The sequence below is a fragment of the Melanaphis sacchari genome, unplaced genomic scaffold (genome assembly GCF_002803265.2).
Source record: "Melanaphis sacchari strain LSU unplaced genomic scaffold, SCAv2.0 Contig2_pilon_pilon, whole genome shotgun sequence".
NCBI classification, from domain to species: Eukaryota; Metazoa; Arthropoda; class Insecta; order Hemiptera; family Aphididae; genus Melanaphis; species Melanaphis sacchari.
The window spans coordinates 6,976,821-6,993,238 of NW_020271173.1; the positions used below are offsets into that span (position 1 = coordinate 6,976,821).

Here is a 16,418-nt window from a genome sequence, read left to right on the forward strand (position 1 = left end):
ATAATATGAGAGCGAGTGTGTGCGTGTGCGCGCGCACGCAATATCGTGGAGGTGCCGGTCCGGGCGCGCGTCAGGTATTATATATCAGGTCACAAAATATGGGTTTATTTTCAAGACCTTTTTGCTTTTTATTTTATGTATACACTTACAATTTTATACAAACCTCTCCCACTAACCGCCTCGAGACGACAACGCTCTAACCAATATCACATAATACCAGTGCCATATATGTGTACACTCGTGTGCGCGTGTTGTGTACGTTTTATATCCCCAACGTCCGGAAACTAATCACCCGTGATGGCCCGCCGCCTCCGCCTCCGACCGAGCTTAACGACCGTATACTACACAAACGCGGCGTTTGGTATCGCGCGACCGTGTCTTCTCTGCTCGTTCCGCCACAGAGTGACGACGGCGGTGGCGACGATGACGACGACTGTGTGCAGTATCCATTACTGAACACACACACATACACGCGGGCGCGGGCGCCCGGGGCGTACGTCAAAATAATCGTAAACGTATTAAGTGGATATTAGGTGTACGCACGTACAGGATATACGCACGCGTGTTACGTATATACTATATATATATATATATATGTATGAAATGTACACCTAATACAGTGTATATATTATTATCATTACTATTATTATTATTATTATTATTACTGTTATTACTGTTATACGGTGTGTTTTCCTCCGCCTTTCACCCCGCACACGTACAAGTAGTATCACGTACACACACACCGAAATCCCATATCTCGTCCAATTTCGACCCGTCGACTCCTCCTTGTACTATTATTGTGTACGACGCATAGTAATAATGTTCGTTACGCGGTGCAGCGCCGCCCTATTTAACGCCTATATTGGCGGCGACGGCGAAACGATCATACGCGCAGTTTGGCGTTATATTTTGATAACGCGCGTTTGCGCGATAACGAAACAGTTATTCCAGCTGTTATACATAAATTATGTGTCTGTGCGTGTGTGTATCACTTCGAAACGGTTATTTTTAAACTTCAGCCGTATAATATAATGTAGTGCGTAATAATGCGGTGTCACATTTATGTACACAAGACCTATGTCCGTGTCCCCGGGGCGGATGGTACTCGGGACGCGCTCGATATTAATAGATATATGCTCGCTGCCGCTATAGAAATTTTATCTCTATACTTTAGTATCGCCAACGACGTATTGTTAAATGTCATGTTTGTCTAGAAAATATCTTTCACTATTGAGCTGCGTGAACTTTTTCATCTCCACATTGATACATATTTATTTATTTATTTATTGTACGACAAACGGGCAATAGATCTTTACGAAATATAAGAACACAACACAAAATACAACAACCGAGATATCTACGTATAAAAATAATAAAATAAAATTTCGATAATATTTTAACAATTAAATGTTTAAGACTGAAAAATATAGGCATGACAACTAAACTAACAACATTTTTTTTTTTTTTTTTTTTGAAACAATAAATTATTAAATTTAAAATTATCACGTGTAGAATTAAAAAGTCAAGTAAGTAGGAGATTTTATTGGCTAATCGAAAAACTCTGGTAAGAAAAGAAAATACTCCACTATTTGTGCTATTGTTTAAAATAACAAATATAATCTAGATTGCGCGTACATGGTTGAAAAATTCGGAAACATAAAATCGCTAATAATTCACGACGAAAAACATATTCAATTGAAAATATCAAAAATAAACATTATATCTGCCAGATTCCGCATTAAGACAAAAGACGGTCAAAACCCAAAAATTCCTGTAATAAATTGACCAAATATCCAGAGAACGAAAAATTTAATTTATATTATCAGTCATAAAACTATTCCATATAGCAATGTTAAATTTTAATATGAACATTTTTTTTATATAAATATATGTACCCTCGTGTACATATGAACAAGCACAGTCCCGTCATTATATGACATTTCGCTGCGTAGACAGTTTTGGAACCACAGCGCGCCTGCTCGACTGCACATCTGCACTCAGGCCAAGGGGAGTCAGACGTTGTCAGAAAATCCGATCTTCTCTATGTAAATGTTGTTATTAACCTATTGTTTAAATAAAAGCATAATGATTAAACCTCAATGCGTGAAATTAATTATTTAATTGTGTAGACGTACATAAAAATATAATGCATTTTTTAAAAATGTATTTAAAACATTAAAATTATCAAAATAAAATGTAGACAAATTTTGAGATCAAACGAGTGAGAAAAATTCAAAGTTACATCTAATTTACGAAGAATAAAGTGTTTTTAAGCATAGATGATTTCTAAATTATTTTGTATTTCTATTTATAAAATCTAACATAATATAATATGATTTGTTGAGGATTATATTATAATTAATATTAAAGCCAATATCGTTTTAAAAATAAATTCATAAATCATTAATAAAATTAACTATAGATAAGAAACACATTCATTGATTGTATATTGTTTTAAAATAGGATCAGTTTTACGGGTAAAAAAAATTACTTTACATTTATTAATACTTAGAGATAAATAATTGTTTTCATTCCATATCACAAATTTATTTAACATCAGTTGTAAATTTATTTTATCAGTTTTAGTTTTAATCTTGTAGACAATTTTATCATCATCAGCCAATAATAAAATATATGCAATGTTAGACATTTTTAAAATAAAACGTGGTAAATCATTAATAAAAATCATAAACAGTGAAGGACCTAAATGAGAATCTTAGAGAACTCCAAAAGAGATTAGAAAATGTTGAGATGAATGGAATAAGATTTTGACGGCTAAGTTATATTAGTAAGATACTCGTATTGCTATTTAAGAAAATATATATCTATACCAATTAATTTAAATTTATTTATTAAATATGCTCTACTTTATCTAAAGCCTTCTAAAAATCAGTGTATAATATGGTACTTAGCAACCCTAATCTAAAGCATCAGTGAAATAATTTTGATAATCGAGTATTATTCTAAAAACCATGTTATGTAGGACTATTTTAATTTAATTATTAATAAGCTGGACAGTTTTTTTTCAAAATAATAGCCTCAAATAATTTAGGTATAAATGGTATAATAGAAAGTTTATAAATTGGCTGATAGTTACTAATATTATTCTTACTTTCAAACTTATGTATAGGAGTAAAATATGATTTTTACAAAAACTAGAAAAACACCGATTGATAAAAAATATTAAACAATTATTGTAAAGACTTAATAAGCACTGAAAACCATTTTTCTTAAAAAAAAATCGGTGATATATCCGGGCAAGTAGGTGATTAATTATCATCGATTTAAATAAAAAAATTTAAAAATTCATCTTTAAGTAAAGACATTGAGTTAATATTTGAATCATAAATATCAACATTAAAAGAATCTAGAACATTATTGTACAAATTATTTTTAGAATAAATAAAGGAGAAAAAGCTATTTGAGAGATGTCATTTAAATTGTAAGCAAAAGTCTCATCCAGAAACGTTTACATTGAAATATTGGATTTAATTTAAGAGATTAAATATATTGTTTCCGAAATAATTTATTATTATTATAAATGTTATTTTCAACTTTTAGTATATAAATTATATATAATTGAAGTTATTTGGTTAATTGTTTACATTTCTTACATAAATTAGAAAATATAGAATAATCTGATAAATAATTAAAAATTTTATATTTTTTGTGTGCTAATTTTTTAAGTTTAATTAGTTTACTTAAATGGTAATTGAGCAAAGATACATTATGACTTGAGCTAATACCTACTTTTATTTTATATCAAAAGAATGGTTAATTTATTCAGTGGAATTTCAAAACGGTATTATCTAAATATAAAGTAGTTTTATGAATCATAATAACTGTACAGGACAAAAATTAAGAATGTCATTAAAATTACAGTAGTTAACATTCAAAATTTTAGAAAAAAATAGATCCAAAGAAAGACTAAGTATTGTAATGGAAAAAATAAATTTTAAAGATGAATGATGCAGATTTATAAAAAAAAAAATAGTAAAAAATTCAAAATACGTATAAAATCACAGTAGAGCTTTTAAATATTAAATCTAAAATACCGCTGTGGCAATCGGTTACATTATTAATCTGTATATTATAACGTATACCTAATCATGTAAATTATTTATTACACTTGCACCCTAAATGTCATGTTATAATTATTATATGTGTACACAATTCAGTCACCAAAACAAAATCAAACAATATTATTATGTGTACGAGTAGAGAACACGGTGTGTAAAGTATAATAATACGTGAATAATTAAACTAGTAGTTATTATACAAAGAGTATGCCCTGTATAGGATTAATTAATTAATAACGTCTTATTGACAGATAAATTAGACAAAAAACAATTAAATACAACAAAATATACTAGACGAGTTTCGATGCAAATAAATCTTTTCTATAATTATGTTAGTGCCTCGAGGAAATTGCTTTCACGTTAACTTATTTAATATCCAATGTTTAAGTAGTTCGTTTAAAATACACTCTATATTCAGTATAATAAATAATAATAAATCCATATTAAAATATATTGTGATGTGTTGCATACCATAATAATAATATGCACACTATCGCGGTGAGCTTATCGTGATTGTCTTTCATTAATCCTTGGCTTAATTTCAGGAAATAAATTACGACTCGGCTAGAGGCGGGGTGAGTGTAATCACGGAGAAAGGCGAAGTAACCACCAGTTATTTGCTCGTACAAAGAGCGACCAGCACGGATTCGGGAAAATACACGTGTCATCCAAGCAACGCAAATCCTCACACCGTCGTTGTACACGTTCTTAACGGTAATTATTGTAAACATTCAACAGTTCAATAAATTCTATCAATCAGCCATAATAAATAATTATATACTATAGCACACTTATAAACTATTATCAGAATATAATAAAGTACTCGCTTATTATATTTCTTATAAATTAGTTTTAAAACGCCATAAAAACCATAAATTATAGAATTATGTTTTCAAACTGTGCATAATACGTACTTTTAATAAAATTTTATTTTTCAAATAATTTAAAATCACATAACTGTGGGGCTTTAAAACACCTACATACATAACTTACTAAAATAAATATAACATTTATACAATCAAATACTTATGTACACAAAGCATCAACTTTCAAATATAACCATTGCAAAAACATTCAAAATTCATAAACTAGTTTATGTTCAATCAATAATTAATATTTTAGTACTAATGTACATAATGAACAAAGATTAATAGCTAGTCTAATCATAAAAACCAAAAAAAAAATAATAAGCTGTAGTTATATATATATATGTATTTATAAACTTTATTAAATCCATGTATAACATAATATTAAACCATGCTTATTACGTAATTTAATGACATTTTTTTTTCCTATCGAGTATAATTATTTATCTATTGGCCGGCGCATTGTATAGGCATTTTCGGTACATCAATGTGTAGGTGAACAATGTACCGCACTGTTTTTTTTAAACAAATTTAACAAGAAGCAATTATCACGTGACAAATATTAATTATTATATTCTTATGGACACACAGTACTACTAATGTTTAACAGAAAAAAAAACGGAAAATTTACGGATTTAAATATCTCAATAACGAAGTAATTGTTTTAATTATACCCTATAATGAAGTTTTCAGAATAAGTCCATTTACCCAGTTATAGATTCAGTAATTATTATATTATAGTAGAAATTCCAATTCAATGTCCAATGAATTTTAATAAAAATAAATGACTTTATAAGAAGGTTATCCAATTTCTATTTTTTTGGTATTATATACTAAAAAAAAAACAAAATTGAGTATTCTAATCATTATGAATGGTTATTATTAGTTTTATGTATGTGTTTGTAAAATGTGACTAGAAAAAAATATTATTTTTAAATGATATTTTATTATTTACGATACAAGTTAAGTATTTTGTAGTTACTACGCCTGAGTAAATTATTTTATAATAACTACTAAATTTATGAGTTACATTTTAAATTTATTAAAAATTAAAACTAAGGTATTATGCAATTAATATTAATGTTTACAATTATATGTCATTTTAAACAAAATAAAAAAATTAATTGAAACTAGATATTTTATTTTGACATGCAAAAACATAAAAAACATAGTTATTAACTGAGAGTTGTAAGTTTTTAATATATTTCTCTCATAAATATCTAAATATATTTTATTGTACACACTTAACAAAACTGTGAATACCTTATTGAAATATTATAGTTTAAGTATCATACAATATTTATGATTATTTAATACTATATACATATATATTTAAACTATATAAAATATACTTTATTATAATTATTAGGGATTAACTAAAATATATTCTTTTAAAAGTAATACACTTTTATAATTAGCACTGGTTTGTATTAAATATATTGAAAATTAATTGTATTAATATTTTTTTTTATTTTCGCTCATCACTTTTTTTTTATATTAAATAAAATTAAATTAAAAACATTTTAAGTATTTTTTTTTAATTTACTGTCAATTTTATATGTGAATAATAAAATATATACTTGGATAATGCTTCTAAAATGTAAACACTAATAATACTTTTCATATATATCTATAATAATGCACTTTGTTTATCCTATATTCTACCACTTGGAAACACTTTATCGTACTTATTCAAAAACCAAATAAGTCTCCTGATTCCCTTCTCTTTTTACGTCTTTAAGCCTTCACCCAGTCCTTTCAAAACTCTAAAAAATAATATCTTAAGAAAAATCAATGAACAAAAAATTATTCTCATTTTTTTTTTCGTCATTGAATGATTACGCCCTTAAAAAAAACAAATAACAAAATGCTATATAATAAATGTATAAGTCTAAGTTTACAACAAACCAACAACAATTCAGTTTCACCAATCTAATTTTTCAACAACACAGCAATAACCTCATCGAACTCTAATAATATAAGCTCTACAACAAAAAAATCTCCAAAACCACTTAACAAAACTATAAAAATGATTTAACTTATGAAAAATGAAATAAATGAAAGTAAATCCACATATTATATCACTTTTACACTCATTCCTAAGAATACACCTCCCGTCGTCTTTCTTAATGAAAAAATAATCCCATGGATACTTCTGCTGAGTACATAGATTTCTACCTAGACTTTAGAATTACCTTGGCAACACGCATAAAAACAAATAAGAAATCCTTAATCTCAAAATTCACAAATTAAGACAAATGTTCGAAAAAAAATCTTGTTAAAAAGCAAATTGCTAATATAATATAAGCAATTAATACGTCCTACTATGACGCACAGCATACAATTCTGGGTAACAACACAAACTTTTAACTTAAACATATTTAATTCTTTCAATCAATATCTTTTCGATTTCTCCTATAAAATATCAGCAATATCACTTTATATCCATGACCTCAACAAAGCAACAATGCCAACACTTGCATCCTGTTATCATAGTAATCTTGATAAAAATGACTCAAATCACTGAAACTCTAATATATCCGAGCTTTCTTATTACAATACTTCAAAATCTTCCCCTTTGGCTTAAATAAAAGTATATTATTATGTGTATTAAAAACATTGAAATATTTTTCTATATCATATTTTTTTTTACTAAAAAAATATACATACATATTGTATACTGTGCATACGCGTATGACCTATCAAATTTAAATTTCTAAATTATGATATTACAAATGCCTACATATGAGTAAGTATTCAAATAAATTATTTTTAACTAAATGTACACATAAAACAACTTAACATTTCAAATGAGCTATACCAATTAAATTTCTTAAGTCTATTTTAGGGAAATTTTTTTTAAAAAATCATGCATTCTAGATGCATATAAATAAAACAAAATTATATCAGTATAAATTCAAATTAAATTAATTAAATATGCTATGTTTAAATATGTTTGATTTTCACATTAAAACAGTATATTGAATTATTTTAACGATATAAAATAAACAAATTGTTAAACACTTGTTGGCATATTTATGACTTAAAATAAAAACCATTAGGTAAATAATATAACGACTCGACTATCCAGTTCAAGACTGCAACAACTCAAAAAAAACCTTTTTTCAGGAGAGCGATTTAAAATATCAATGATCAAAGCAATTACATGTTGTTCGAAAACGATATAAGAACGCTCTAATGATCAATAATTTAACTTATTTTTATTTCGTTCTTGAATTAAAATTACAATGAAAAACCGGATAAAATGATGTAGTTAACTCATTTTTTGATTTTTTTGAGTTATAGCAGTCTTGAACTGGATAGTTCAAGATAAGTTTAATATATCCTTTCAACATTGCACTCTTCATAGATTTTTCCCTACGACATTGATTCACCTATTTTGAGAGTGACCTGTGATATTTTTCCGTCCAGCTTCCAGTTTATAACTAGTCTAATTTATTTTCCTCCTTGCCATTGTAATTTCTGACATTTTACAAAATAATTGACAGGTGCTATTCATATTCTTTCCTATACTTCTCATCAAATACCGAGCTATGTACATATCCTTTTCCATATATTTATTTTCAATGGAATTCAGTCCCATCTCTGTGACACTTGTAGTATTTTCATGGGCCACAAGTCACGACCATGCATTAGAGTAGACTTAAATGTTGTAATATATAATCTTAATTTTGTTCTTTTTAAAATTGTAATGTTATTTTTATCGTACTTATAGTTTAAATAACTTGACTATTTTATGATTACAGGAGAGCATCCAGCGGCTATGCAAAAAGGTTCGAAGCTCAGTTTGAAATCTTCACTATCATTCCTCAGCGTTGCTTTGGTGCTATTTATTAGCACGTGATTTAAAAATTGTAAAATAATATTATTTATAAATTATATGCTGTAAAATACTGAAGTCATAAACTAAAACTTTTAAATTGTACTACATTATTATGTAATGTTACACGATAATATAATATTATAATCATACCTTTATAATTTTCAGTCATACAATAACTGTATACTCAAATTATTGTTTATACTATAAAACTACCTATTTAGGTGTTTAAAAGTACTCAAATTAAAAAAATAAACAAACCCCAAAGCTATAGGCATGATATATTATCCCCAATATTTATATTTAATATATTTTTTTAGTGTCGTTTTTAAAAAATTTAAAAACGTAATCTGTTTATTCTATTTTATATGGAAACTCCTTTAAATATAAAAATAATTGTATACTTTAAACAGCATTTTGTCTTCCAACAGTAATAGTTATTTTTAACTAATTGACACAGTAATGCTATAAATACCATTGAATATTAATATATAATTGATTCAGAGTAACCTCCTACCCCCATTATCAATGAAATTCATATTTAAAATGTATCTTATTATATTATATAAATAGTTAATAATTTAATGTGAAACAAAATATCACAATTGGTTTTTAAAACAAATAAACAAAAAAAAATTGTCTTGTCAATGTTTGGCTACAATTAAATATATATTTAACAAGTTAATAACGACACCACATTCATTCTGTTTCTAAGAACTGTTTCTTTTTTTCCCTTTTTTTTTTTTTGTACATTTTCTTTATTATTGTAAATATGATTAATTTTTAAATTATAATGTTGTTGATACTATAGTTGTAGGTAAATCATATTAAAACGACTTAAATTAAGTCGGTGGACAGAGAAGAGGCCACATAACACACAAGTACCTAAATTCATTTTTGGTAACTCTATTACTAATATAATAAATTAATACTTATTTATTACTATTATTATTATTGCAAAGCAATTTGTGAATCTGTACAAAAAAAATTAAATTAATAAATTTATTGATTATTAACATGGTTTCATACAATCGTAATAAATAAAAGTTATAATAAATCTGCTTTGAATTATATAATTGACAACGAACTAATAATAGTAGATATTAAGTATATTCAAATAAAATGCCCATAATTATAGATTTACAATTGATATTTAAACTGACGTTTTATTTCATTGGTTAATTTATCTACTAAAAATACTACATAAATTATCTTCAATCATCAATAATTCTATTAATATAAATTAATATATTATTATAAAATATAAGTTATATAACATACTTGAAACCAAAAGGCAATAAGTATACTTTCATTATCATAAAATATATTCGTATGGAATATTAAATCTATTTAACTATTAAACAATACTAGATTTAGTAGATCTAGTAAATACTAAACATTATTACGAAAAACAAGAAATATTTTATAACATGAATTCTACACATTGCTTTGTACATAATTATAATATCTTAATTAAGTATTAAAATAACTGAATGGCTTTAGTGCACATAAGTTACCTATAACACAATAGTCAATTTAATATATATACGAGAAAATATAAAAGAAATTACAAACAATGATAAATATGAGTTATTATTAGAATTTGTTTTATAAAAATTTCAAATTTATACAGTTATAAAAAATAAACAAAAACAACAATACAGTTTATCAGTAATTTAAATTCCGACTTACTTCCTATTTTAATATCTAAAAAAATTTTTGTTAAAATGTATGGTTTTTGAAAAAAAAATTTAAAATCTAATATAGATATACAATAGGGGCTCGTTAATCCTAACACAGGCTAATTCGAAAGACGCTGTAATCTGAACGGGCTTGGAAATTTCCGCATCACTATACTAATACACACGTGTATCATAATTCATAATAATATGCAATATATGAACATAATATTATCTGGCTGTATATACATAATTATAATGATTTTGATTGTATTAATTGTGTTTTTGAACAACGAATTTTATGAATTAATACTGCAGTATAGATAGGTAAAAATTAATTTCAAAATTTAGGTTGCAAGAAAATTGATTTTTTTTTTAAGTCATAAGTAATCCGGACAAATCGTTAATCCGAATGATCCTTTTCCCCAATCTCGTTCGGATTAACGAAACCCTACTGTACGTATATTATATATACCTGATTAATATTATTATATAACCTATAGTTAACGGAACATGCATTTCATTCATAAATATAGTTACATATTAATTTTTGGTTGGTTTAAAATATAAATGTATGCATATTGTATATTTAGTAGTTATATAATATAATATAAGTATATATAATAATTAAAAAACAAACAATTTACATCGCCAAAAATAAAATTGAGTTTAGGTATACTACAAACCTGCTTTTTAATTCTTATATATATATATTATGTGTTTTTATTTATTTTATAGATACAATATAAACTTAACATTGTTTTTAAATATATTTTGATTTATCCATAAGATAATATACACAACTAAAAATGTGTAAAAATATATTATGTACTAACTTGCAAAATAAATGTTTATACTTATAATTATGCTTTACGCAGATATTTAAACATTGTATTATAAATTAATAAAACGTATTTCATATTTATGTACGTATCTATCCTTGATAAATATAATGCATTTAAGCAAATATTATGATCTATTTTAACAAATTGATCATACATTAAACTAATAACCCTTAATATTATTAAGTAAATATTAAATTTAAGTAATGGTGGTTTTTTTTTTTTTTTAATTGGCACTAAGTTACAAACAAAATAATAGACAAACATTAATTTTTTTCAAAATATTTTTATTTTTGTAAATAAATTAGTTAAGTACACATTTTGTGAACAAATTAAAAAATTTAAATTTTTGTAGAGTTGAATAAATTATATTTATTGTTTATTTTATTCTTGTTGTATACACCATTTCATACATTTTATCATCATGAAACATGTATAATTATCTATAAAATTTTGTTAAGTTTTTCTTATTATAATCTTTTCTTTTATATACATACATACAAATATTTATTCATGTAAGTTAATGTTACCTACCTAATTAATCGTAATTTGATGTTCATTAAATGTTATTTTATTCTGAATTAATTTGTTTTTATTTTAAATCAATAATAGATGTTGAATACTATATATGAATAATGTACACTGTACAATAATTAATAAGATAAATTTAAATAATGAAATTTATGAAATAACAAGTTAACTTCTAATTTGTTAAGAAATTAATAAAACCAATATTCAATAATAATAAGAATATTCACTACCCATTAAAATACATACCTATAATATATACATTTTAGGTATTTGTTACACTTTACATTTCTATAACAGTTTATCCATTACATAAGCTATTTATTTACTTTTTATTTTCATTAACTTATTCATTAATCTTTTCCAACAAAACTAATTATTTCAGTGAAATTTATAAATATAATTTTTATAATTACTATGTATACACAAATTTTAATCATTTTTACGCTTTTCAAAACTAAGTTTCCCATTTACCAAGTTTATTCTTTTATAATAATTTTATGATTACAAAACTTTATATCTAAGTACGACATTTATATAACTTTCTTCTGTTCCTGCTAAATTATTTTAATAGATTAACTAAATATTTTTTTATGTTTCCAAACCATTTCTAAAATAATTCAATATTTATGGAAATCCTATATTAAATATATTCGCTCTCATTCTTTGAATGTACTTTGTTTAAACAATAAAATCCTTTTAACCAATATTTTTAACTTCGCCAGTAATAAAATTGAATTAAATTGTATACTTTATTATATTATACATATACTACTTAAAATTAAGAAAAAGACTTAATTATTAGATTTAAGTTAATATTTATAGTTTTAACAAAAATTTGTAAATATCCAAAATATTATCTATAATCATATACTCGTATTTATATTCATATTCAATATTCTTATGTTATCAATTATTATCATCCATTAAAATAAGTTCATATAATGATTATTGTTTAGCTATTGAGGTAATGCTCAATGTTCAATTCTATACATCGTTTAATTTTTTTTTTCTAATCCGCATTTTCTTATGCAGGCCACAATCCCTGTCTATGCATATCAGTAAAGCGCGAACTACTATCCATTTTCAGGGCAACCAATTTAAGAACCATGCCAAATTACCATAATATTTGATTTTAAATTCACAAATTATACCTCATGTGGTCCAAATAACTGCAATGTTTTATACATAAAGACTAAATTACAAAAATCTATTTTATAACAAAAAAATCAATAATACAAATAAAAAACACAGTACTATACTCGTACTATAATACATAGGTCAACAATTTTAATTTTAATAATATTCAAACTATTTTTATGCACTTTAAAAACAACTAGTTAGTTGTTAATAATTTTGTATTCAAGTAGATAATGACAAATTGATTATCTTTGGAATTTACATATTTATTGACAAATCTAAAAGAAATTAAAAAGTTATATGACAAGAAATTAAATTATTTACAATTGGGTTCTTGATTTTCTTAGAATGCCTATGAATTTTATTTTAAAATCTGTTATATACATATATGATCAATAATCACAACTAACAAATAAATTAAGTTGCATTGGACAAGAATTAGAATTAAAAAATACAATAAGGAAACCATCCAGTCAAGGGGTTTACATATCAAGTCCATATAATAATTATAATAACAAATATTAATTTTATTTATTTCCATTAGATAACAATAATACTACACAGACAATATTTCATGTTGATACTCAATCAAAAATAAACCTTACGTAAGTTATAGTAAACAGGTAAGTTCAAACTGTTCAACGTAGTTCTATATAATTCACGAACTGGAGTTTTCTCAACGTTTTAGCTCTTCATCAGACATTCTAAAAGTAAACGAAAAAAAATAACAATCAGTTTGACCAAATAATTATTTGTTTGAATTACTTACTTGGTTCATAGTAAAATGTATCGTTTTTTCTTCTGTTTTTCACCGCTACTGAAACCATTAATTCAACGGTTAAGATATTAGGCTGTCTTGGCGAAAAGAGTTGACGGTTTAAAAACTCCTGGCTGACAAGGGCTTATGCCGGCGACTACACTGTCAGCGTGATGAATTGAAGTGTTTTCTATTGCTCCAAAGCCTGTTTCCAACACACTAGTAGATTCACTATAACCCACAACTTGCCTCGGTTGCATGTAATTTATCATACTTTATTTTTATTATTACTTTCTGACCCCCTGTAGTCCTGTATCTTTATTCACTTGGAGGTTTCTTTTTTTGCCAATTGATATATATATTTTTCTTATTTAACGACTATTTTTAAAATAGCTATGCAATTTTTGGTCGTTTATCTACAATCATTATTAATTATATAAATATAACTTATATCTAAAAATTAAGGAACAACACATTAATACAACAGGTGTAAATGTATAAGAAGCATAATACAATATTAAGTTTCAAATAACATGTTAGAAATCAAAATATTATTATATAATAATATTATGTTTAGTTGTAAGCATCAAATATTAATTTTACTACATAATCTATTGTATAAAATCGTTCAATACAAATTTTTTGACAAAATTTATATCAACTATCTAACGTAGGTGGTGTATTTAAAAAAACCATTCTTCTTTCTTTTTTGGCAGTTTCCACTTTAAATCAATAAGTTGAGAGATCAATTTTTAAGAGCATTTCAATTATTTTGGAATTTCAAGTGATTTCAGCTCACTCACACCTACGTTTATTTATGTATTCATGTAGACATTTCATATTAAATAAATTTCCAATATTCCGAATTGTCTGTCCTGTTCCAATAGAGTTAATCCAAAAATATACTTTAATTAATATGCAACATATTAAAATGGCATTTCAAGTTTTCAAATGTATAAACGTTATCATTGTACTATATATGATTACTTTTAATTATTACGGATCCATAAACTGCAATCTGAAAACTGTGTCAACTTTTAACGGGGATTATTTATATAGTGATTTAAAATTGTTTATGCACCCAGTTGTACTAGTATCAAAATAATCAAATCGATTGTTTTATATGCTAACAATTACCAAGTACCTAAATGTAATGAATATTGAATTGTTACTGCATTTTTTCTGAAATTTGTGATGGTTTGGAATAAAAAATATAGATTCACTACTTAATCAACTAATAGGTAACTAGTTACAAAGTATTGAATAAAAACAGATAACTCATTCGAGAGAAAACAACAGGGGAAAAAAGTAAGAGCCTTACATTTTTAAATTCTGAGCAATCACCACGTATGAAACCAAACGCACGAAGAGCTTATTATTACATATCACACCTCGCAGGACTTCGCCTTGTATTTCTGTTACTATGATTAAACATAGAAGCCATTTGTTGTGGAACCGGATGAAGAAATTCATCTATCTCATGTTTTACTATTCATTATAAAGCCTCTTTTTTGAATTGGTATAGTTTGCTCAGACGATATCAATGAAGCCATTTGGACATTTTGTCGAAACAACGGACGGCGACCACATACCGACTGCACCAGACGTAATCACCGTGATATTGGGCATTGAACCGTTAAATCTCGTCGACAGACTTGCTTAATTGTGGCTGGCTAAATCGTTTTTGATAGGACCATTTGATGACTCGATTGTAACTTGTTGTATCGTCCATTGAGGCTTTGATCGTGTCTAAACTTCAGACGTTATCTGCACTGCGATATCCATACGTTAATATTATATGATAAATGTACGTTATAACTTTTAGATTATAAAATACATCATTCATTGTAGTTGTTGTAACAAACTGAATAGAAATAATACTTTGACATAAAGACAAATATTATATTATTTTCCAATACTGTAACTGACTATGACAACAAGATTTTTATGGTTTTTATATCGAAACATCATATTGTTTTTAATTTTTTTAGTAATTTAACTATTTTACAATTTATAATAGTTATATTGTAAAAAGTAATCAACTATAAATTAGTAGCTGTATAAAATTAATACAAATGTTTTGAAAATGTCATTGAAATGTATATAAAATATACATTACATTTCTTAAGTCTATTAAATGTTATATATTTGTACATATAAATCTTAGTTATATTAGCGATAAAAATTTTAGAGATTTTAAAAATTGTGTACAACGATTATAGAAAAATATTGTGACTTTATATTTTTAATATTTGTAATTGATTTATAAACAACTTATGTAAACTCTTATATTAAAATTTAAAAAATTAAAAACGTCAAAAATGTCTGTATGTAGTTAGAAGAGCATTAAAATATTTTGAAAATTGTATCACAAACTAGATAAAACTATAAATACTTGAAAAACTTAAAATTATTCAATCTGTAATTGAATCATGTATAAAATGCTAATATAAACATTTTGTGAAAATTTAGTATCTACAGCTTTTCGGTTTTGCAAATCCATTACAAAAATAAAAAATAAATTGTCAAAACTCACATTTTGTAAACATCTCAGTTTTTTCTTATTTTTTCTGATTCTAATTTTAACCTCTCTAAAATCTAAATCCAATTTGTTAAAGAAAAAATTTCTTGATAAAAATAAAATATACTATATATCACTGTAAAATAAATATATTTATCGCTATAA

The 16,418-nt window shown here is 25.3% G+C and overlaps 1 protein-coding gene across 1 annotated transcript in view; it reads left to right on the forward strand.

Moving 5' to 3' along the window:
- LOC112595889 (zwei Ig domain protein zig-8-like) overlaps window positions 1-9,046 on the forward strand; it is a 249,910-nt gene extending 240,864 nt beyond the window's left edge. The window contains exons 5-6 of the mRNA XM_025341278.1: window positions 4,625-4,793; window positions 8,713-9,046. Coding sequence (XP_025197063.1) covers window positions 4,625-4,793; window positions 8,713-8,810 — 267 coding nt within the window. The 3' untranslated portion in view covers window positions 8,811-9,046. The remainder of the gene's footprint in view (window positions 1-4,624; window positions 4,794-8,712) is intronic.
- The last annotated feature ends 7,372 nt before the right edge of the window (window positions 9,047-16,418 follow it).